This window comes from Pleurodeles waltl, chromosome 2_1, assembly GCF_031143425.1.
Source record: "Pleurodeles waltl isolate 20211129_DDA chromosome 2_1, aPleWal1.hap1.20221129, whole genome shotgun sequence".
In the NCBI taxonomy this organism is placed as follows: domain Eukaryota; kingdom Metazoa; phylum Chordata; class Amphibia; order Caudata; family Salamandridae; genus Pleurodeles; species Pleurodeles waltl.
In genome coordinates, this window is record NC_090438.1 from 282,608,040 (window position 1) to 282,633,416 (window position 25,377).

At 43.2% G+C, this 25,377-nt stretch overlaps 1 protein-coding gene across 2 annotated transcripts in view; it reads right to left on the reverse strand.

The window, feature by feature from the left end:
• The window catches only part of ADGRG4 (adhesion G protein-coupled receptor G4), a 1,350,632-nt gene that overhangs the window by 1,031,775 nt on the left and 293,480 nt on the right, over window positions 1-25,377 (reverse strand). For both annotated transcript variants that reach the window (XM_069212461.1, XM_069212460.1), the window contains exon 3: window positions 24,590-25,207. In XM_069212461.1, the coding sequence (XP_069068562.1) occupies window positions 24,590-25,207 (618 nt within the window). The remainder of the gene's footprint in view (window positions 1-24,589; window positions 25,208-25,377) is intronic.

The window sequence follows — 25,377 nt, forward strand, 5'->3', positions numbered from 1 at the left end:
ATCTCCAATGCGCTCCACTGCGGCAAGGACCGCATCTAGTTTCTGGCTGTCCTGTACCACAGAGTCCTGCGATCTCCCGGCTCCGGCACCAGAGCGCAAGCGCCCCGTCCCCGCCATGCTCCAGGCCCCAAGAAATTTCCACCTGATTCCAAGTCTCCACTCACCGCCTCGTCGTTGGCTGCATCCGATCTGTGCCTTTGATCAGCCTCAGTTGAGGCAAGAGGACCAAGCGAGTAGCCCGTCACCAAGGACGCACAACCTGACGTCAGTCCGGACAGCCAACAACCGCTCCCAGCTTCGCACCACTGGCCCCTAACTGCAAGCGGCTCCGCAGGGGTCGGCACCCAGCGCGGCCCTCCACGCGGCGCTCTCCTCGTTACAGGCAAACAACTGGCCACGACGGTCCCCTGCAGTTCCTCTGCTCACATAGACACTCAGGATAATGAGACAGGCCGAGCCCGCTTGCCGGGGCCACCAGTTCACCACCACATGGCAGCACGAGCAGCCCGGTCCACTGTCCCCTCACCTCCAGACTCCCATCTCTTCTTACAGCTACGCGGGTTCCACCATCTGCCAACAAAGTCCCAGCAGGCCAACCAGGTGCAGCGCAGGCACAGCTATAAGTCGGCGCTTCTTCCCCCGGGCCCAACACGCCTCCGATCACCTCTCTCCAGTAAATCCCTCAGAACGCCCCAAGACAGGGCTCCAGTCCTCTGGGGGTTGTCTTCACCCTGCCGTTGCCGCAATCAGGCACCGTTCAGACGGCGCCGGGGCCCTGCCAGTTCTCAATAGGGCCCCACAGGCCCGGCTCAGGTCCACCACCGGCCCCCAGGAGGCACCACCAGACCGCTCGTCCTCTCCACGCTCCTCGTCTCTCAGGGCATCTCCTCACCCCTCCGGGGGGCAGCAACCACAATAGGATAGTGCCGCAAGGGTGCCCCGGTTCGGGGGCCCGGCCCCAGCCGAGCGCGCCATTTTGCTCCACGCGGCTCGCCTTCCCCGGCCCAGGCTGGCAGGCCCGACCCACGCAGCCGCGGCCCAACTTCGTCACAGGTCACAGCTGGAGGACCGCTCTCGGCCCCAATAGGTTTTGGGGCTGTACGGGCCCTGGTCCGAGTGCCTGCAGGGCAACGGAGCTCCTCTGCCCCCTCAAATTGTGGCGGATAAGCGGTGCGCGACGCGGAGCTCTAGCAGCTCGCGTCCGCCATGCTCGACGGCTTGGCCACGCCCCCATCATGTGGCTCTCATAGATCCTCAGTCAACATAAAGATCTGAAGCGATATCTTAACCAGCCACAAACAAATACTCGTACACCATCAGAGGTCTTCTATCACTCTCAAAACACGCTCAGCTTACCACCAGAACCTTTAAGCTGACTCTCAGATGCTCCGCTGGCTCTCAGTCATCCTCAATTGATACCTAGACCCACTCATAATTTCAATCTGCCCTGGGCCCACCATGTTTCGCCCAATTCTAGCCTTCAGAGCATTCAAGAGGCCCTTGGTCAGGCCAAAGCAACCATTACCTATATCTAAGAAGCCCTTGGCTGGCTGTACCATTGCCTCTCCTCTCACCCACTGAACCTCAGCTGGTTCTCAAAAAGCATTAGCCTAAAGTTAGTTGTTTCCCAAAGCTCTAAGATGACTCTACTGACTGTTGGAGCTTATCACACAAAGCAGATGAGCACTCATGCCAGCTCTCAGATCCTGTCCTTACCACACAAACCAGATGAGCACTCATGCCTGCTCTCAGATCCTGTCCTTATCCTTCGACATCCTCATAAAGAGATGTTAAGGCCCTCACTTCCTCACTTTGAACCTAATAACGCAGATATAGTAATTAGAATTTTTAATGAATGTTTAAGTAGTTTGAGTAATTAATGTAGAAAAATAATGTGCACGTTGAAAATGTGCCCTCGGAGAGCGATCACCAAGATTCACAAATGTACTAATGAAATGAATAACATGTATGAAATATAGAAAAACGTATTGAATAATGCAGTAGTGTGTCATATTAAGATATATAACGTATGTTTTGCATTATATAGTAGAGCTAACTTAGCCGAAGTTGTGGCCTAGTTTGCCAGGCCTTGTGCAGAAGTTGAATATTAATGCGCACTGTAGAAAAAGTGAATGTGCTGGACTGACCATGATCCGCTTATTGTTTAATAAAATCTGCTCAGCTAAAATCCTATGCATGAACCGATGAACAGGAGATGATGGAATAAAAGTTTATATCCAAATCAGTGTAAAGCATACTGGATGCACTTTCCCAGGACTTGAACAATGGAGACACTGACTGGAGAAGAAGATGCAACATTTTCGATACCTGACGAGCCAGGTGAATAGGACATAGTACAGTGAACCAATCAACATCCTGAGAACTGTGTAATATTAGACTTCATAGATTTGGAAAATTAAGATTATTGGAAAGAGTCATAACTGGTGATTATTTGACCAATTCGGAATTGGGGGATAGTCTGGGCAACTTTGATATAATGACATGACAGAAGGGGAGAGTTCAGAAATGTTGGGTGGATGTCCAGAGAGAGAGCGACTTCGAGATTCTGTCATGGGCTCATGCTTTTGAGAGTCTGATAAAATGCTGATCGATTGATGACCTGAAGACGAAGACTGACATTTTGGCTGATCCATATCGTGGATAGGTAGCTATGACGATGTGACTGAATGAACTTTTGTGCCTTTTTTTTCTTGGTACCAACTGCGCTGTTTTCATAAGTATTTCTCTTAGCTATATTTGTTTTCCAAATTTTTGTTCTAAAAATATTTTTGCATGAAGTCCCACATGCAGATGCTAATCTGGGTTAGGTGAGGTTCCTACCTTATGACATTGACAAGCACAGAGACAATTGATGGATGGATTGATTTGCTGAACTTACTATTCATGTTGATTTATTCATTCCTGATTCAGTTATTGACTTATGCTACTGCTTTAGAATTTACTCTGATGCAAGTTTTGATTAGATTATGTTTTTGGCACCTACTAATGAATCAATATGGATTTGCTGTGAATAAAGTTTGAATTAATCCCATGACTTAGTATTGTAACTAATAGGGAAATAAAATTGATAAAACGTATATTGAGTTGTGGTTATTCATGACTGAAGTTCATGGTGTGATATTATTGACTGCTGATTAATGTTTGCGCAAGGTTATTGATTTGTGATGAACATTGGTTACACCATGGCTAGGATACTCCATTCAAATCAAAAGATTCATCGACCTATACGCCTCCCCTTATAAGTTTACTTATTAAGGACCAGGCGCGCTAGCAAACCGTAAAATAAACTAGGGGCCACATGTACAATCCTTTTTGCTGGTAGCAAATGGGCGGATTCACAGAATTGGCCCATTTGCTAATGCAAAAATGTTTTTGGGGATGTAGAAAGCCCTATTTGCGATTCAGCAACTTATTACCTAGCCACAAATTGAGTTTGCGGTTCCGTATTAGGAAGGGAGCACTAGAGTATAAAATTAGGACCATCAGACCCACTCTTCAGTTCACTACCTCAGTTCACTACTGGACCTGAAGAGGGACTCTGAGAGGACTGAATGCTGCTGTGATCTGTTGTGCACTCTGCCAGACTGCTGCTGTATCTGAAAAAACAGCTCTCCTGCATTGAGCCTGCTTTGAACCCTCAAAGGCCAGCCCTGCTGTGGAGTCCTACATCTTCATTGGCACCCAGGACTTCCAGAAGTGACTCCAAGGGCAGCTTTGCTGTCCTCCTGTTCAGAGCCATAAGACGTAAAATGCTCCCATCTCAAGCCCGCACCTGGACCCTGCCTTAGTGAGTCCTGAACCCCAAAGAGGAGTCCCACCACTTATGGACCCTTGCTTGTGGTGCTAATTGGCCATATGGCTAATTCCTAAAACTGAGGACTAAGGCAACTTTTGGCCAAAAACTACTCTGAGAACCAGAAGGACCCTAGAGCCAACATGCTCACCTATCCACCCACGGTGCATCAGCGGTCAGAGTGACTTTGCAGCCAGCTACATTCTTCTCCACAACAATAAATCCATTTTTAGTGAGGAATCTGACCTTCTGGAGCTGTCTTCAGCTACAGCCCTCTGTCTCGTCCCACTGTAGATTTTCAACTTCCATTTCAGGAGATTAAGGGCCTGATTACGACCTTGGCAGAGGGGATTACTCCGGCCCAAACGGGATGGATATCCCATCCGTTGTATTACAAGATCCATAGGAGATAATGGAGCTTGCAATATGGCGGGCAGGATATCCGTCATGTTTGTGATGGAATAATCCCCTCCGCCAAGGTCATAAACAGGCCCTAACTCTGAACGAAGAAATATCCACTGTGGCTTCGACCCGGCAATGACGCTCCCTCTTTGGACACCTCGTGAAGCCTTGCCTTGCTGAACTTTACCCTCTCAGAACATTTTGTTCAAGAATACTTTTAAGTCCGAAGGTAATCGCTCACCAGGCCCAATCCACTTCTTTTATCTGAACCTTAACGTTTAACTTTGTCCTGGTTGTGCATGACTAGATGTCCATGATTGGTACTCTGATCTTTTAGGTGCTAGTTTCACAATAAACTTTAAAAGTTCATCACTCAGGTTCCACTGATTGATTTTTTGTTGTTTTGGTGTCAAATATTTTATTAAAATTTACTTGATTTTTTAAAATTGGTTTGGCATTTTTCTTGAGTTGGGTTTTCACATTTTTTGCATGCTGCAAAAATACTTTACACAATGCTTCTAAGTTAAACGTGCCTGCTTCTTGTACCAAGCTACCCACGGTTAAGCACAAGTTAATTTAATTACTTTTTATTGTTCACCCTTCAAGGGATTGTGGCTGTTGCTTGACCAGAAGTCACATCCTAGTCAACATTAGGAAACTAAATAATAATGTTGTTTCTTGTTCTGTGCTACCCAATCCAACCATATTTTATTCTAGATTCCATGTGAAGCTGAGGGGCTTAATGTAATTGATCAGTGTCAAGCCTTCTTTTCTATCCCCTTACATGAGGACAGTCAAGAGAGAATCTCTGCCATCTTAATGATCAATGTACCAACTACACAAATAGAAGTCACACTATTTTTGGGAATTGTGGGCTACTGTCGACAGTGGATTCCCAACTTTTGCCTAGTGGCCAAGCCTTTACAAATGCAGACGCACAAAGATGCACCTGATCCACTACTATCCACTACTATGGAACAATGATTGTTTGATTGCGTTCCTAGAGATGAAAGAATGTATCTGATGTGCCACAGCACTGGAAATGCCTGAATATAACAAAGCTGTTATGCTTTTCTGCAGTGAGAGAGAGGGTTGTGCTCTCTCATGCTCATACAAATGCATGGTGATGATCAAAGCTATGTGGCTTATTTTTCGGTACTCTTGACAATGTATCCGCAGGACTGTTTAGCTGCCTTAAAGCAGTGTTGGCAGTAGGTGGCAGAATCAATGGTTGTGAAAGCATAGCCATGGGGAATCCTCTTGCAGTTATATTACCCCACTCTGTTGAAATATTTTTGTCTCATACTATGACCCAACACTTGACTAATAACTGTCTCACAAAATATGAACAGAGGATATCACCTTCAAACTGTGTTTTTCTCTTAACCCAGCTACATTGTTACCATTGCCTGAAAATGGACTTGATGATGGAGAAGTTGAATATGACTGTCTGGATGTTATGGAACTATGCACCAAGCCAATACCAGGTACCAGTTAGAGTCTGAGTATATACTGTTTGTGGATGGCTCTTGCCTGAGGGATGATGGGGGAATTTGGGAGCTGCCTATGCAGTCTGCACTGTGGAGTGAGTAGTGGAAGCCTCTTGGTTTCAAGGTGTAACCTCTGCTCATGCGGCTGAACTGGTCACTCTTACTAAAGCCTGCTGTGTTTCAGATTAGATGACAGTGACTATTTTTAAAGATAGTCAGCATAGCTTTGGTGTGGTCCAAGAATTTGGACAGTAATGGTTATAGATGGGATTTATGACATCTTCCTGATACCCAATCAGGAATGGTGAGTATATTATGAGATTACTAGAAGCTTTGCAAATGCCTCCTGAAGTTGCTTTTGTGAAGTGTGTGGCACAAAGGAGCGGAAACGACTATATGGCAGTATTGTGTTCATGGGTCCCGTACCATCAATGGCGAGTATGTAAACTTATCTGAAAACTACACCAAATTAAAAGTTTTGTTGTCAGTGGCTGATACTTGGAAAGAAGTTAAGCAAGTACAAGAAGAAGCGCCAGTTTCAGACAAATCCAGGGTTGGATGAGGGTTGGTTACAGCAGCAGCTCCTACTCAAAGGCAGAGGAGCTTCACCACACTGCTTTATGCAGTGAAGGAAAAATAAAATGATAATAACGCAATGTTATTATCATTTTATATTTCCTCTGGAGATGGGTTAGAGTGGGGCGGGCCTTGTTGGAGGAGAAGGGCTGGAGGAGTGGTTCTTGCACATCAGTGTGCATGACTTTATGGCAGGCCGTGTTGGGCCAGTCAAACAGTCATGCACACTTTGCATTTCTCCACCTGGCATATTGAACAGCCAGGAGGAGAAAGTGCACAGGGCCCTACTCCCTGCCTGAGTGCCGAAGCAGGCCTCTCAGACAAATCACAACGCTGCTGTCATGGTGGTGACAGTAGCGTTGTGATTGGAGGGGAGTCTGGAAGCCTGTGTGCTTCCACTAGTAGGTGAAGAGATGAGGAAGGAGAGACTGAACTGTTTCTGCCAACATAAAAGGTATGTTTCTTTGTAACTTTTTTTTATACCCCGCCACTCCACCCTCGTTGACAAGTAGCTGCCACTTGTTGGTTGTGAAAGGAACAAAGATGAGATTTGGATGTCTAGCGATAGGAGGCCAGTGTTGCCTGATTGTTTGTTATCTCTGATTGCTAGACATTTCCATGGTCCTTCTCATATAGGGAGAGATGTGATGGTGAGACTGTTCAGGCAGAACTGACTTAATTCCCAATTTAGAGTGATGGCAGAGAGTTTGTGCCATCAGTGCATTGTGTGCCAACAGCTAAACTTGAAAAGGAGGACTCCGGTGACAATGATTCACATAGACAGATCAGGAGGTCCCTTCAACAGAATGCACATGGACTTTATGGAAATGCCTGTGTGCAATGGACTGAGATACATCCTGGTTCTTGTTGGTATTTTCTCCTGGTAGGTGGTAGCCTACCCTAACAGGGGTAGTGAAAGTCTGATGATGGCAAAGTTGTTGTTGGACGAGTTCATACCCTTGGTTGGGTTCCCGACTTCTCTACAATTAGATTGATGGACTCATTTCAATAACGAGATCTCGAAAATGTTGTGTGCAGCTCTGCAAGTGGAACCAGCATGGAATGACATGTCTGGAATCACACTGGAAAGACTCCTTCCAAGTCATACTTCAGTAGCTGAGGAAATCACTTATCATCATATCCCTCTCACTTATGGTATTTCCTGTGGTATTTTGCTGAGCTTCTTGTACAAACGAGGACACTTTGGATATTATTTTTCAAATTATAATTTGCTTTTCTAAGAAGTACACATATATGAACATTTAAATCCACATGCTAATGCAAAAATGCTGGACACTCTCTGGGGTTTCTTTAGGCCCGTAACTGAGCTCGATACCCCCTATGTTCACAGATGAAATTTAACCTGTGATTTGAATGCCATTAGAAAAGAATTAGGGGGAAACATTGATCAGATTATGGGAGGATAGGATACTTTTATTTATGGAGTCTATTATGTTTGTGGTTCAAATGCATTTTTTGCCCTGCCTAGAAGCTGATCTGATACATGCTTTTTAGCTGTAGATTTATCATGTAGAGAATTTGTACACATCTGTAGGAATGCCTGATAGACTTAAGCGTAGTAGTCGTGCCTCAGAAATTGTAGGGGATATATTTGGAAGAATTATCCCATCCGTAGAAGTATTTCTGAATGACCTGAAAGCTTTCTACTACAGTCCATACATTAGCAATTGGTATGGCCGGGTCATTGTTAGCTATTGATACTGAAATGATTGCTATTAGGTCTATGGTGTTGCAGAATCTCCTCGCATTAGATATTTTGCTTGCAAAGGAAGGCGGGATCTGTAAAATGTTCAAAGTTCAGCAGTATTGCACCTATATTCTTAATAACAGTGAAGAGATAAGGGGATTTGTGGAAAACACTCAGAGACGAGCAGATATGTACCTAACTGTGTGAGAGTGGGAATTTGGGTAGTCTACTGGATGCAGGGAAATGCCACTATGGAATTGATTGTGAATTGTGTGAGGGTGATATGGATGTTGTGGGACTTTCAATTTTGCTTTTAATTAGTGCTCCTTAGCACTCTAGCAGTTAGAGTAGACACTCCTACCTGATTTCAGAGACAGCAGACATCTCTACCTTTCCTGATTTCCCCGAGTGTAAGGTTTCATGCTAAAAACTCTGCCTGTTTTCTGAGCTAATACTGAGGTTCACATGATACTGACACTTTCTTCTTTTCCCCTTTGGAAATACCCTTTGCACTTTCACTTCTTAATTTAGATAGAATGTGTTTCTTTATAGAACACTTAATTTGAATAATGTACATTCTTTACATATTGATTGTTTGCATTCTGTATTTTATAACATCTCAAGTATGAGTGCATGAGCACATTAACTTCCTGTCAGTAATTATATCATTAATTAATCCATGACAAGTTTGATTATTGTAATGAATGACTAATCTGAAAATAAATATTTATGGTTGCATACCATCCTCTCTGTCATTCTTATGAAATTGATCCAATTTAGTGAAAGTCATATGTCTCCTTTTCGTTAGTTGTACCTCCTTCAAATCGACTATCAAAGGTCCCAATGACCAGTGTGCGATTCTTTTTGATGATTATACAAAGAGATTGAGGTTTCGAGATCCCACTCCATCACTAGAAATGCCAATGTTGGTTTTCCACCATGCCTCCAGTCTTCTCTAGTCCCAATGCACTATGATATTTGTTCCATTTAATCGTCTACCAATGATTGCAAGCCATGATCAGGGTGATAACCCTTGATGATGGTGATGATTTGATTGTAAGTGATTTCAACCAGGGTAGAGGGAGAGCTGAGGAGGAAGCTCACCCAAGTTCTTCAGCAAATTATGTTCAGATTCTATTGGTTTAAGTCGCATTTGCCTTTACATATGAGTTTAATGATCAACCATTCTCCATAGAATCCTGCCTCCACTGCACATGCAACAAAAGACTACCCTTGTTGTACCCCTGTTGCCTGTACCACAGTAACGTCAATTGATGTCAACATTTTGCAGTTTGCCTCATTTAGATCACAAACGAGGTGAATCACAGCTCTGCTGCTGATAGCCGTTCACTGCCTTCCAATCAAGTAAGGTGGTAATTTCAGGATAATTTAATCCTCTATTATGGTGAAATTCTCTCCTTCATACTAATTGTATGGTTGTAATGGTGATGCTCCTTCCTTGGGATATTGGGAGGTATTTCTAGTAATACCAAGTGTAAGTCAGGTCCCAGCACTGAAACTTAAAATTATGCCCCTTCCCCACAGAATTTTGTGAAGGGCCTCTGGGACTCTCACATTTTTCAGATATTCAAAGGCATGATACATTTTCTAAACTTTCTGGAGCATGGCTGAGAATTAGGCTTTCTAGACCCCCTGGGGATACGTACTTGGTCAATGTCGAAAGCCAGTTGGATTGCAACTACCCCACAGCCTACTTAACACTACTTGAGCTTCTACAGAGATAGTTAATGGAACCCAAACCCTCCTTCATTAAGGAATGGCACACTCGGGAACAGTAGAACAACAGGTATATATTTTAATGATTTATTTTTTTAACTCAAAGTATTATCTCTAGTTCAATTAATATGAGGAGTAGCTATTATAAAAGGGTGAAATCTTTGCAACTAAAAATCAACAAAATAGTAGTAGTTATATTTACCAAGAGAGTGAATAGCAAATACAATTGTAACATATTGGTGATATCACAAAGCTTTCGTTATATTTCTATCTCCAACACCACCTGCAACCTTCCTGCTAACTAAGCAAAACTTAGCATCAAATGAATGGGGTGTACTTTGAGTTTCAAACTTGGTTCACACCTGCATATCCCTTCTAAACAATAGAACCAACGTTCAGTTGAATAGTAGCACATACTGTTCTCATTTGCATTGGCAGGCAGGGGAATAAGCCCACAGAGTGAAGGTGTTGGAGTGTGTCTTTTAAAATTAATGTTAACATGAAAAGCTTGCAATATATTCTGTAATGAAGCTGCATAGAAAATGTGTTAACATAGAAAATAATGCGTGGGTTTGAAATGTGCCCACGGGGAGTGGCCACCAATGTATATGAAGACTAATGAAACTTATTAATGATGAATTAATAATGTACTAATGTTATGAATTTGTATTAGAATATCATAATTAGAGTCATATATTAGGGGTTTGTTAACTAAATTACTAGGCCTTGGTTAGCTAGGGTCTGGGCCTAGCTGCCTGGTCTCATATTAAGCTGTGTTTTTCCTAACGTGCAATGTGCTGTCTTCCTGAAGGACACAAGGCTGTACTTTTCCAGAAGGTAGAGATGTGTGTGTAGCCGTAGTAAATTCTTTCTCATGGGACCCGACTTGCTCAAGGAGACATTCTTGCTGAATGCAACAGTGTAATTCGTAACAGGTGCAACGCTGACTGGAGTAAGAGAAAACAATGGGACTACAGACTGGAGCATAAAGTGTAACTTTTCTTACCTGACATTCCACCCGATGAAGACATCAATAACGTGGGCCAATCAACGTCATGAGAACTGTGTTTTGTGGAAAATTCTAGTGAAGTGCGTGGATAATTATTGGACCAAGATAATGATGCACCAAATATTATCCTATGGGAAATTAAGGGTTAGTTCGACAGTTTTGATATAACCGCACGACCCGAGGAGAAATCAGCCATTATTCGGACATTCTACCTTAAGCCATATTTTGCCATTTCTGAGACTTTGCAGTTTATTCTTCCTGATACTTTAACCATTCTCTATTCGTCCTTACTGATACTTACTTCTCCTCCATATGAGGGAAGAGCCCAACATGCTGATGCTAATTCGAGGTTAGTTAAGGTGTTCACTAATATCTGACTTAAGTAGACAAATGACTGAGTTCTTGCTTTGTTGAATCGAGTGTTACTGAGACTTTGCTAAGCTGCTTTATTAATGATGTGATAATGCTGAATACATACTCTCTATGAATTGATTAATGGTGTGTCTAATTACAAAGTTTGAAGAGTTACTAATGAGATGAATTGCTAATGAGATTAACTGAGATGATATTAGATTGTAACCAATAGGGAAATAAATATTCTAACTCTTAACTAAGAAGGTGTGGTTATTCATGACTGAAGGGTCATGGTGTGTTCGCTTTATTGACTCTTATTAAATGTTATTGATTAGCTGCTGTGACTATTGATCGAGTTATTGAAATATCGATTTTGTGATGCCAGAAGATATTGCGTACTGGGAAGTCTCCGAACGTGGTCAAAAGGTTTGTCGGCCTAGGCGTGTCTCCTTGTAAGTTTACTTATCAAGGTCCTGACGCGCTATCAGTTTTTGGTAGCAGAGGTATTGTTTTGGCCCTTTGGGGCCCCAGTACGGAAGATTACGGGTTGATAAGGTCTGCTAGAAATTTAGGGGCGTAGTTTGGAAGGTAGCAAGGTGTATCGGAAAAATTGGGTTTGGGAAAATTATTCTTTTTCAATTGGAAAGATGATGTGCCCCTAAGTCCCAAATGACTTTCCCGGAATGTCGGAGCCTGCTGAAGGGAGTTTGAGTATGCTCTCGGCGTTCTAGTGATAGTGTGAATGAAGTAGGGTTTGCGCTTGCACAGCTTACGCATACCGCAGGTGAAGTCTGTGAGGATTTTAGGCCAAATGATGATGTTTTAGTAGGAGTATGCGTACTCTGCAGTATGAGAGTAGGGAAGTTGGCGAACTTCATGTGAGTGTGGCGCTTTGTGCTCAAAAATTGTCCACGTGGTTGTTGGTGATGTACGGACCCTGCGTGGTCTAAGACTCCGGAGTATATTGATAAGTGTATGAGACACTTGGTTTATGTTGTAATTTGCACGGTTTAATAGGTCAATGGTGAAATCGACGAGTCGAGTTTGAGTCAAAGTGAGTGAATGAAAACTTCAATGGAGATTTGGTGAGTTCTAAAGTGCACTAGAACGACCCATCGACAAGTCGAGAGTAAAATTTGCGGGTCAAATTTTGCTTGCGAGTGCGGGATCTGAGAAGGAAAGAGTAGCGGCCAAAGCTAAGCACAATCTCTGTAAGGTTCTGAAGCGATTGTGTTACTCCTTCCTGTAGTAAACCGGCAAATTTTAGTTTTTGTTGGTGCTCGCAATATATTGCATTTGTTTTGTGTGAATCGAGGGTGAGGAAGACAAGCCGCAAGACTTTTTCAGCCGCAGTGTGTGTGAGTGTGACGTAATTGGAGCCGCGCTGGGATAGGTCGGTTAGTGAGAAGGGTCGCGCACAAATTGGCAGCCGTCCATGAGAGGCAATTGGTTGAGAAGGTAGGCGAAGAGAGTTCTGAGAATTAAAGTCACTTCCTGATTCAAATTTTGAACAAAATAAGAGACGCAAAAATGAAGTGTTTCAAGGCTTTAAAGAGCGCCTTGAGGGGAGATGCATATATTACCGCAGGTGTAGGAGAGGTTACACCGCCAGAGGATACACCAGCTTATGCCGTAATGGAGGAAAGGGGTGTTGCGCCACGTCTTTGGCTAAAGCAATGGTGCAAAGCGACAGAGAAAGAAGGGTGTTTGGCGTTTCCGGAGCACGGAACGTTCAATATAAGGGTTTTGGAAAATTTGCAGAGGGTGCTAAATGAGCTAAAGCCACCTCCTAGGTCAGCACAGTTTGAGGCATAAGCAATTTGGGAACTGATGGCAATACGACAACAGCAACAGAAATTTGAAAAGAGAATGAGGAAAGCAGAAAAGACACTAGCGGAGGCTAGGTGGGATAGTGCACAGAGAGTTTGGAGGAGAGAAACAATAGATGGAATTCGGATGTTTCCAGCAATAGCTCAAGAAGGTGAAGACAAATGAGGGAAAGCAACTTGTAAGACTGACAAAAGCTCTTCCAAAGACAAAGAGGCTAAGAAGCCCTGGTCAGAGATGGATGACTCAGACGATGATGAGTTCCTTAATCAGTTACTGAACGACCGACCACCGCCATATGCAATAGATGACAATAGACCGAGCACTAGTACATGTCCTGTAAGTTCGACTCAAAACAAGGAGACAATGAATCCGGTACAGGTTAGTCCTGTCTCGACACCAGTTCCGGTGCAGAGTAGTATTATTGTGTCCACTGCTCCAGAGATGCAATCTCAGCTACAGCCACCACAGATTCAGAGACTTTACCCTGATGTCCCAATCTTAGAAACTACCACAAATCTGATGGTGCCGTCAGAGCCGGCACTTTCGAGAGCAAAGCTGATACAGACCGATCCAACTTCACCTTTACTGCCCCAGGTACAGCAAGAAATGATTCCAAATTACACTTCGGTCACAGGACTGCAGTCAACCATGGCACTAGTAATGAACCAGAACATGGGAGTTAATGCTCCACAGGTTTTGGGAAACAGACAGACGCCAGCTGCAATATCCTTGCCCATTACAGTTGGTCCGCCAGTACCATTGTATGTGCAGGCGAAGCCTAGTGTATGCGATCAGGGGATAATGACCCAAGAGATGACAAGAGGAGGGTTCGTAGGGAGCTCTCAAGGGATGACTTCAATGGAACCGACATTTGAAAGATCTAGGTCCCTGTTAGACTTTAGCCCAATTGGGGCTCCTCCGGATGCTATGAGACAATCAGGTTTGGGACTGCTGACACCGCAGATCTCAAATGTGAACATGCCGCAGACACCCATAGCGCAGGCTGGGAATATCTCACTATAGGGTTTGACAGCCCAACAGCTGAATGACTGGTTAGATAAGCTAAGTTCACCACAGTCTACTCCAGCAGCAGCAGGGAGGCCAGGAGGAGAAGAGTACCTGAATTTTGTGAGGTTGGGCATGGAGGCAAATGAACTTGTTGAAGGGAGCATGGGAGTGAACAGGCTAGAACCGTACACGGAAGCAGCAGAATTGAGATACTTGTGTCCCAAGATAACTAAAGAAGTGAGCAGAGTGCACCAGAGGTTGGCAAATTTGGCAGATAAATATGGAGTAGACTTAGAAAATACCAAACATTTGAAGAGGAGTTACAGGTTAGACTTTGAGCCTAAGGATTTTGAGTACATGAGGTCTACTGGGATGAAGGCACACCTTAAAGAGATACTGCAGAGTGCACAAGTTTGGGGAGCCTTAGAGAAGTGGGAAGGTAGATGGGCGAAGAAAAGAGACAAGAGGAAGAGCGACTGCATAGAGCAGCCAGCTAAAACCTCACAGGATGCTGGTGCAGTGAAGATGTTACCAATGAGAGAAACCACCGGAGATGTTCTTGTCCATGTGCCGTGGACTAGAGGGGATGTTCTGTCATTTACGAATGACTTTCCCAGGCTGAGGGAGAAGCCAAAAGAGTGGTATTAGCAGACGGACAGGTTTGTGAAGCTTGCGAAATGTATCTGGGAAGACCTGAATACTCTCTTTGAGATCATAGTCCCGGCTGACTTATGGCTTGAGTGCAAGAGAAGTGTGGATTGGCCAGCGGCAGAACAGGCAAGGGATAGAGACACAGGAGCACCGTCTCCTGAGGTGATGAAGAATTACTATAAGGTGACTGAATTCCTGAAACAGAGAGTTTCGCCGAAGAATATTGATTGGCAAAAGATTGATCGGACGGCTCAGGAAGCCAAAGAGTCGATACATGCCTATAATGAGAGATTGTTGAAAGCGTTCAAGCACTACAGCGGTACAGAGGTCGTTGAGGCAAAAGACATGAATCTCCTTGTGTTTAGATTTGTTGAAGGGTTGACACCTGACATTAGTCAGATGATTAAGAATCACTTGATTTGCTGGCAAGCAAAGCCGATTGACGAGGTGTTGCAGTATGCGAAGTACTGTAGTGACGAGATTGAGTTGAAGCAGAGAAAGCTGAAGGAGAAGGTGATGGTAATGCAAACAGATGGTGCAACAGCCGCAAGGAAACGGAATGTTTCAGGCACAAGTGAGAGGCAGAGGTCACGGAGGTTTTTTGAATCGAAGTCCGGATTTGAACACGGTAGTGGTTCAAAATGATGTGCAGGGGGTGAAGAAGATGTCACCTTGTCATGCTTGCGGGGCCGTTGGACATTGGAAGCGGGAGTGCCCGATGATGGCGCAGGAGGGTGTTGTTCAACAAAGTAATGATGTCAGTGCATTCCAAAATGTGAAGGGACCGAGGCTGAGAGGTCCTAATCCGAACTTTCAGAACAACATAAATCAGATGCAGGGTTTCCAACCCATGCAACAGGTGCAGATGCCACGTACACAACCGATGCAGATGCAGCAAATGCAACAGCAGGTTCCTATGGTACCTAGACAGCAAATGCAAGTGCCTTTAGCGCCAATGGAACAGCAACAGGTGATGCTTCCTCAACAGGCCACAGGTCAAAGAATGAGTCAAAATAACACAGTGCAACAGTTCCCATTGTGTGGTGAGAATGGAATAAACGATGAATGGTCGGATGAGAGTTCAGATAGTGAGGAGTGTAGGCTTGCAGCTTCCCTAGAAGTAGATCAGAAAGGGCCCTATGTTCAGGGAAAAGTAATGGGTCACAAGGTTTCATTCTTGGTTGACACAGGAGCTTCACGCTCTACAGTGAGAAGCGCAGAGGTTCCGAAACTGCCCCTTGCTGGACGTACAGTCAAGGTAGTAGGAGTGGCAAATCAACTCCTGACTAACCTGATCACAGATCCAGTTCAGGTGAGTTTGGCACTTTTCAGGGATTGCACAGGTTTGTGGTTTGCGATTCAAGTCCTGTGTCCCTACTGGGAAGAGACTTACTGTGCAAGACAAGGTGTTCAATCACCTGTTCCAATGAGGGGATTGAGGTTTAGACAAACAGTGACGATGAAGGAGGTGAGGAGCAGATTTCAGAGCCTGAAACGGAGACTACAGACTCTGATTAACTTCTTCCCAATGTTCACAGTGACTGATCTTCCGGCAGACTTGCAGGGAACAGTCCAAGAGAAGGTGTGGGATTTGACAGGGAAAGAAGTAGAACTGATAAAAGGAGTAGAACCAGTTAAAGTCAATGTAAAGCCAAATGCTGTGTTCCCCCAGGTACCGCAGTACCATATGGCCCAAGATGTCTTTATAAAGGTGGCACAATTAATTGCAGACTTTGTGAAACAGGGAGTCTTGAAGGAGGTGATGAGCAGTTCATGTGACTCACCAATAATGGGGCTGAGAAAGCCTTGTGGGAAGGTTCGCATTGTCCAAGACTTGAGAAAGATTAATGACATAGTGGTGAAATGCTGCCCAGTGGTGCCAAATCCAGCTGTGATTATGTTCCAGGTTCCATGTGATGCAAAGTGGTTCACAGTAATTGATCTGTCCCAAGCGTTCCTTTCTGTGCCTCTTCATGAGGACAGCCAATTTCTCTTCAGTTTCAAATTCCTGGACAAGCTCTACAATTGGTGTCAAATTCCTCAAGGGTTTTCAGAATCACCTTCCATATTCAATCAAATACTGAAGAAGGATTTGGAGTCATTGGAATTGCCTTTTCAATCGACTCTAGTGCAGCACATTGATGATCTGTTGATCGCATCCAAAACGAGGGATGAGTGCAAGTATGATTGGATTGCCTTACTGAACCACCTGGGAAAGAACGGACACAATGTGTCCCCAAAGAAGCTGCAATATTGCCAGAAAGAGGTGAAGTATTTGGGTCATCAAATTGAGAAAGGGTCGAGGAAGTTATCCAGGGAAAGAGTGACTGCATTGTTACAGATGAATCCCCCAACTACACAGAGAGATGTTAGGATGTTTCTGAGAATGGTGGGCTACTGACATCAGTGGATCTTGAATTTCTCAGTCATCTCCAAGTCATTGGTGAGACTGATGGTTAAGGAAGGGCCGGATGTCATAGTACTGTCAGAGAAAGAAATGAAGGCGTTTACTGAGCTAAGGGAGAGCATGTGCAAGGCTCCAGCATTAGGTATGCCTGATTACACGAAGCCTTTTGTTCTGTTTTGTCATGAACGTGATGCATGTTCTTTGTGTGTCCTGACACAGGTCCATGGAGGTGTAAACCGACCAGTAGCATATTTTTCAGCTACTTTGGACCCAGTTGCAGCAGCCCTACCGGGTTGTCTGTGTGCAGTAGCAGCAGTTGGTCAAAGCCTTACACAGTGTGAAGGCATAGTGATGGGACATCCTTTAACAGTCATGGTCCCTCACTCAGTTGAGATCCTGTTGACCCGTACCAAAATGCAACACATGACAAATGCCAGATTGACAAAATATGAAACGATTATATTGGGATCACCAAATGTAATGTTAAAAAGATGTACAGTGTTGAACCCGGAAACTTTGCTTCCAAATGAAAACACAGAGGTTGAAGATGTCGAAGATGTAGAACATGATTGTCTTGAGGTAACAGAAATGTGCACCAAACCGAGGCCTGATATTAAAGATACCCAATTGGAAGAAAATGACCAAATTATCTTTGTCGATGGTTCATGTTTAAGAGACTCAGTAGGAGAGCTGAGTGCCGGATATGCTGTATGTACGATCTCTGGTATTCTGGAAGTGTCTTGGCTTGAGAGAGTATATTCTGCTCAAGTGGCTGAATTGGTTGCTCTTACTAGAGCTTGCCATGCTGCTGCTCAATTGAGAGTGACTATCTGTACTGATAGCAGGAACGGATTCAGAATTGTCCATGATTTTGGCCAACTATGGTCACAGAGGAGTTTCTTGACCTCTTCTGGTTCGCCAGTGAAAAATGGTGAAAGAATTAAGTAGTTGGTGCACGTGATTCAGTTACCTCATGAAATTGCTGTGGTGAAATGCAGTGCTCACCTGAAATCACAAGACTTTGTTTCAATGGGAAATGGATATGCGGATCAAGTCGCAAGGTTTTGCACACTGAACTGTATATCATTTAAGGATCAGTGGGAATTGTTACCTGAAACAGAAAATAAGGCATCCACAGGTTACACCTTAAGGGTGATTGACACGCTAGAAGAATTGAGATTGTTGAAGGGATGTGCCAGCAAAAATGAGAAGTGTTCTTGGGTTAAAATGCAATGTGGACAGAGGCCAGATGACTTGTGGGTTTCAGATGAAGGGAAAATGGTTTTGCCGAAAAGTCTCCTGTCACAGTTTGCAAGGTTTTACCATGGTCAAGCACATATTGGGAGGGATGCCATGATCAGGTTGTTTAAAATTGACTGGTTTAACCCGAAGTACAGACAAGCTGCAGAAGTGATTTGCCATAAGTGTATCATCTGTCAGCAGATGAATGCGGGGGAAGGGACAGTGGTGAATTTGAGCCACATTGGGAGAGCAGGAGGTCTATTTAGCAGAATGCAATTGGATTTTATTGAGATGCCCGTGTGTGGATGGTTGAGATATGTGCTGGTGATTGTGTGTATCTTTAGTCACTGGATTGAAGCATACCCTACACGTAGGAATGACAGTCTCACAGTTGCAAAGCTGCTGCTTAGGGATTTGATACCACGTTTCGGGTTTCCGATCTCTTTAGAATCAGATAGGGGAAGTCACTTCAACAACGAGGTGGTTAAGCTATTGTGTGCGACATTGAACATTGAACAGAAGTTGCATTGTAGTCACCGCCCTGAAGCATCAGGACTAGTGGAGCAGATGAATGGTACCCTGAAGTGAAGAATGGCAAAAATGTGTGCAGCCACAAATTTGAAATGGCCCGATGCATTGCCTTTGGTGTTAATGTCAATGAGAAATACACCTAAAAAGAAAACAGGACTTTCCCCTCATGAAATTCTCATGGGTCGAGCTATGAGGCTGCCCGCAGTGCCTGCGAATGCTCTTGTGAATATCACGGATGATATGGTGTTGGACTACTGCAAGGGTCTGGCTGATGTGGTCTGCTCTTTTTCTCATCAGGTGGAAGCTACCACCCTGCCACCGAGAAATGATCCAGGACACAACCTGAAAGCTGGTGACTGGGTTGTCATCAAGAAACACGTAAGGAAGTCGTGTTTGGAGCCACGTTGGAAGGGGCCATATCAAGTAATACTAACGATTACTACTGCTGTGAAGTGTGTGGGAATTCTGAATTGGATCCATGCCAGTCACACGAAAAAGGTGATGTGTCCAACTGATGAGGAAGTTGAGTTGTTGAAAGTACCAACAACAGAGAAGGAAGTCTCAGGGCCGGATAGTGATGGAAGGGGAACTGAGGCAGAAGGAGAGCCCGTTGAGGACAGACCAAGTGGGGGGGATGGTGAGCCTATCTCAACTGAGGCACCAGGAGAGCCAAATCAAAGGGAAGTTCTCCCAGAAGTAGACGAAAATGGAAATGAGCTAGAGCCCCTGACAGACCCAGAAGGCGAAGGAGTTGAGGCGGAAGAGAGTCAGAGTGTCCAGACTCCTCCTGAGCAAATTGCAGGTCCATCAAGAGAAGACACCACAGAGTCAGAGGACGGCAAGGGGTTGCCACAGGAAAGATCAAGGACCAGAGAGACACTGAAAGGAGATAAGTGGCCAGAGTTGCAAGTGAAAAAGGGAAAGGTAGTTGTCGAAGATGCAATAGAGGAAGAGGTTGATACAACAAGGAGAGAAGATCTAAGTGAAGGAGAGTTGCAAGGTGATCGCAAGTTGAAAAGAAAGAGAGTAGCGAACAGAAGGTACGCGGGTCCAGAATGGGCGTTGGCAACGTCAGCTGAATGGCAACAACAGTTCTTGGTGTTTTGCTTTGATAGATTCCAGGTCAGTACTTTGGTACCTGAGTCTGGCCGAGGAGACTGAATTGGCATAAGAACTGAATTAAAGAAAAATATTGAGAAAGAGAGACTGATGACTTACTGGATGAGACACTGATAACCTGAATTGACTTTGAAAAACGATTTTGAGAGGCTGCTAACCTGAATCAACAAGGATCCTGGGAGAGAAAGTGAAAGCTGTAAATACTTGCTTGTTTTGACTTTGCTGCGAAGACAAAAAAAGAAAGAAGAACATTTTCTAACTGTTCTCTGTTGTTATTTGAATGAGCCTTCCTTCACTTTCTGATTCTTTACAGATCATGGCTAGCACTAGAGGGGATGATAAAGGGAGTAGGCGTTATAAATATTTGGGTGTTGGTTTGGGTGTCGAGTGTGTGATATTCATCATAGTTGTGATTGTGGGTACGCCACTAATGGATAATGGTGGAACTAACTATGCTGCAGTTTCTGAGACTACCATTGCACTAACAGCTTGGGAGAGTTTGAGCAGGATACAAAATATTTGCATGAGGGAACTAACGCAAAATGGGAACTATCCACTAATGTTTTCTATCGCTTGCTGAGTGAGTATGTTGACACAATGGATGCGAAAGATTGTTATGTGTGCACACAGATTCCTGTTTCGGTACAAGAAGGGGTTACTTATCATAGTCTGCCTTTAACATATGGGATAAGTTGTAGTCTGTTACTAACAAGATTCTATAACCAGGAAGAGATTCAGTATTTTTATTCGAACCATGATCTCGTGTTTTATTATGTGCCTATCATAGAGGATTTGAGTAGTGTAGCTAAGTACTATAGTATAAAGTTAATTAAAGGATTCTTTGAGGCGACATTAACAATTAGTATATCTTATGCACACCGCAATAATTTGAAATATTTGCTTACACCTGTAGAGAAAAGCTTTTTAGATCACACGGAAGATAGAAGAAGGGCATTGAAGGGTAAATTGGAGAAAGCATTGCAGCAGCGAGCTTTTACTAGTAGTGAGGGTTATAGTGCAATTAGAGAACAGGGGAAGCTAGCTTTAGATGCACTACACATAGGTAAGCCTTGCATATCTAGGCCGAAATCGTATTATGATAATGAGTTTGTGGGAACGAGTGAATGTAAGCATGTGTTTTTGTTTCAGAGTAAATGGACGTTCATATTAAATGGACAGGATCCAGCGATCCCTGGGATCTAATATATATGTGGACTTAATGCTTATTACCGTCTTCCAAAGGGATGGTATGGGACATGTTATTTGGGGACAGTTTTCCCAAAGATATATCAACTAGAGGATTTGAAAAGGTTTCCAAAATTGTCTGAATTACATCGTAATAGACAGAAGAGAGAAACTGCTGCTGGTGTAGTAAGAGACATATTTGGGGCGATAATTCCTTCAGTGGGAGTTATCTTAAACTTCATAAAGATTCGAAAGTTGTCTACTATTGTGGATAACATGCTGACAAATTTTACAGGGGCTATACTCCTGATGGATACTGAACTTGCTGCGGACAGGGCTATGACTCTTCAAAACAGGCTTGCTTTAGACATTCTTTTAGCGAACAATGGTGGAGTTTGTAGGATGCTTAATGAGCGTCACTGCTGTGCTTACATACCAGATAATAGTAATGACATTAGAAGTATGCTTACTAACTTAACTAGGGATAGTACAGATTTGAAGGAAATGAAAGAGCCAGGTGTTTGGGAAAAGGTTGGGAAAGGATTTGCTTCAGTGGGAAATTGGTTTAGTAATATTTGGCATGGGATATTGGTGAAAATAATACAGGGAATATTGATTGTTAAAGCTTGCTTCTTTGGATTATGGGTGGCATGTAAAATAAGTAAAAGAATAAAATTGAAAATGGCGAAAAATAATAAGAGGAGGGAAGGAAAACAAAGGGAAAAATTGTTCAGGGCAAAATCACAGGAGGAAAGATTAAGAGAAGAGAATGAAATGAAGGACTTTTAGAATGTAAAATTCGAGAGGAAAGGTTTGTGTGATGACAAGAGTCATCAGAGGAGGGATTGTTGGAGTGTGTCTTTTAAAATTAATATTAACATGAAAAGCTTGCAATATATTGTGTAATGAAGCTGCATAAAAAATGTGTTAACATAGAAAATAATGTGTGCGTTTGAAATGTGCCCACGGGGAGTGGCCATCAATGTATATGAAGACTAATGAAACTTATTAATGATGAATTAATAATGTACTAATGTTATGAATTTGTATCAGCATATCATAATTAGAGTCATATATTAGGGGTTTGTTAACTAAATTACTAGGCCTTAGTTAGCTAGGGTCTGGGCCTAGCTGCCTGGTCTCATATTAAGCTGTGTTTTACCTAACGTGCAATGTGCTGTCTTCCTGAAGGACACAATGCTGTACTTTTCCAGAAGCTAGAGATGTGTGTGTAGCCATAGTAAATTCTTTCTCATGGGACCCGACTTGCTCAAGGAGACATTCTTGCTGAATGCAACAGTGTAATTCATAACAGGTGCAAGGCTGCCTGGAGTAGGAGAAAACAATGGGACTACAGACTGGAGCATAAAGTGTAACTTTTCTTACCTGACATTCCACCCGATGAAGACGTCAATAACGTGGGCCAATCAACGACATGAGAACTGTGTTTTGTGGAAAATTCTAGTGAAGTACGTGGATAATTATTGGACCGAGATAATGATGCACTAAATATTATCCAATGGGAAATTAAGGGTTAGTTCGACAGTTTTGATATAACCGCACGACCCGAGAAGAAATCAGCCATTATTCAGACATTCTACCTTAAGCCATACTTTGCCATTTTTGAGACTTTGCCGTTTATTCTCCCTGATACTTTAACCATTCTCTATTCGTCCTTACTGATACTTGCTTCTCCTCCATATGAGAGAAGAGCCTTATTCTGTAGCTATGCCATACTGAGACCTTGCCCTGTCCTATCCTTGCTGATGGTGAATCGACTGATGTCCTGAGGACAAAGACTGACGCTGTTTGCTGATTTGTTGGAGGGGTAACTATCTGATGATAATTGTAATTGTCTGTTTGCCTTTCCTTTCTAGGTACCAACTGCTCTTTTGATAGAAGCCATAGTTAGATGTTTTCCAAATTTGTGTTTGCTAAATTGTTTTGCATGAATCCCAACATGCTGATGCTAATTTGAGGTTAGTTAAGGTGTTCACTAATATCTGACGCAAATAGACAAATGACTGAGTTCTTGCTTTGTTGAATCGAGTGTTACTGAGACTTTGCTAAGCTGCTTTATTAATGATGTAAGAATGCTGAATACATACTCTCTATGAATTGATTAATGGTGTGTCTAATTACAAAGTTTGAAGAGTTACTAATGAGATGAATTGCTAATGAGATTAACTGAGATGATATTAGATTGTAACCAATAGGGAAATAAATATTCTAACTCTTAACTAAGAAGGTGTGGTTATTCATGACTGAAAGGTCATGGTGTGTTCACTTTATTGACTATTATTAAATGTTATTGATTAGCTACTGTGACTATTGACCGAGTTATTGAAATATCGATTTTGTGATGCCAGACGATATCGCGTACTGGGAAGTCTCCAAACGTGGTCAAAAGATTCGTCGGCCTAGGCGTGTCTCCTTGTAAGTTTACTTATCAAGGTCCTGACGCACTATCAAAGGCTAAGTGTGCCTCCTGGCAGCCCTCAGCAAGGGAAAGTCACACAAATCTGTACGGCCCCTGTCTCAAGTCTGACTCAAAGTTCCTCTGTATTGTATCCTACTCTGCCCCTAGTTTAAGTAATGCATCTGATCGTTGTTGAACCTTCCAGAATAAACAACTAGCAGAAACGTCATTGCTAATTACGTAAAAAATACTAAGTGAGAAGGGTAGTTATCAGTTTCTAAGAAACCTTATCCATTACATGAAATACTCACTGCAAAAGATAACTTAACTCATACAAAATAACGTGAATATATTCAAGCAAACTTGATTATCGCGTTACACTGAATAATACCATGAATCAATGTGTATTTTATATTTGACATTTATATCTAAATAAGCAATATATATATATACATGATTCAAGAAAGGGGACACTTTATAGGCCTTGTTCTAAATAGGATCCCCCTGGACTGTGGGGCCCCTTTGAGCTGCAGGGGCCTCCATTACTCCCCTGTAAAGGTGCTTTGCCCTGTGCGTAAGTTCACTCACAACAACGTGCCTTGCATCTCATCAGATTAAAGGTGCATTAATAGCCAGAGAGATACCCAATAAAGACTTTCCTGCCCCCCAGACTCAAGTGTTATGTCGATGCAACCCTAAAAATTCACAGCTTGCTACTTTCGTTTCCATCAACAGCAGACTTGATGAAATTGATAAAATGACTGAAAACACAACTTTTCTGAATTAGCTTCAGGTTTTGATGACGGTGGATGACCCCATCTGCCACTGCATGCGGACTGGCACTAGCATCACACGTGAATGTGGCTCAGTTTAACACCCCCACTTCCCACTAGCACTCACCCTCATGGCACTTTGAAAAGGCCCTCAAGATGTGTTGAGCACTGCACACACCTGCATGAATTACACATTAGATAAAACACAGTTTTATTGAATCTTTCCTTTGTTCGATGTGTCCTCAAAATACTTTTAGGGAAACTTTATTGCGAATCCCAAAATTAGCAGTACAGTGTAGGATAAAGAAATACGACTCCAGAAGATGGCACTTACCACAGCGCAGGCTTTGATCTTCTACAGGCGGTGTCCTATGAAATTTCCAGAAGGTAGCGTCCCAGCGGATGACATTACCTTCTGAACAGTAATTTAGCACATTTGGCAACCGTGTCTTGTTCCACATTTGGAAGTAGTACAAGCTGCCGCGGAAGACAGTTGAAGTGTGCAGATATATATTGTTACTTCCATTCGGTGTTTTCCCGAGATTGGTGTGGTTAAATCCAAGGACTAAGGTCCCATCGCCACTTAGGAAACGTAAAGGAAAATGTTCCCTAAATTTTAAGCTTCCATTTATAAATACGTCCATCTCTGTTCCAGTCCACGTACAACACACACTGTGCCATATGTTAATTGGCAAATCACTCCCAAAACTGGAATAGTTGCCGAAATGATGGAGAGAGAGATTATTATGTGTTCCCGCCAAAACAAAATCTACCCCCTTAGTTTCGGAGGCATCGTAGCTGAAGACTGTCCAATTGGCGCTATCAATAGTTCGATACAAGTCAATGCACACTGTGAATTCTGGTATTTCTCTCCAGTTCGTAATTTTCAAATAGGCATATTCATCCGTTGACCCGTTGTACACCAATTTATGCCCTTTCAGGGAGTCGACGTCTGCAAAAGAAGGAGACAAACCTTAAGTTATTTGTCAGAATTAATATTCTGGCCTCAGTTATTTTAGCCCCTAACCTGAGGTTCTTCTGAGAAAGCGAGACAGGACCAGCACGTTTGTTCCAATTTGACAATAAGAAAGCCCTTTGCGAAGTTGGTTCGCAATGCTAAGG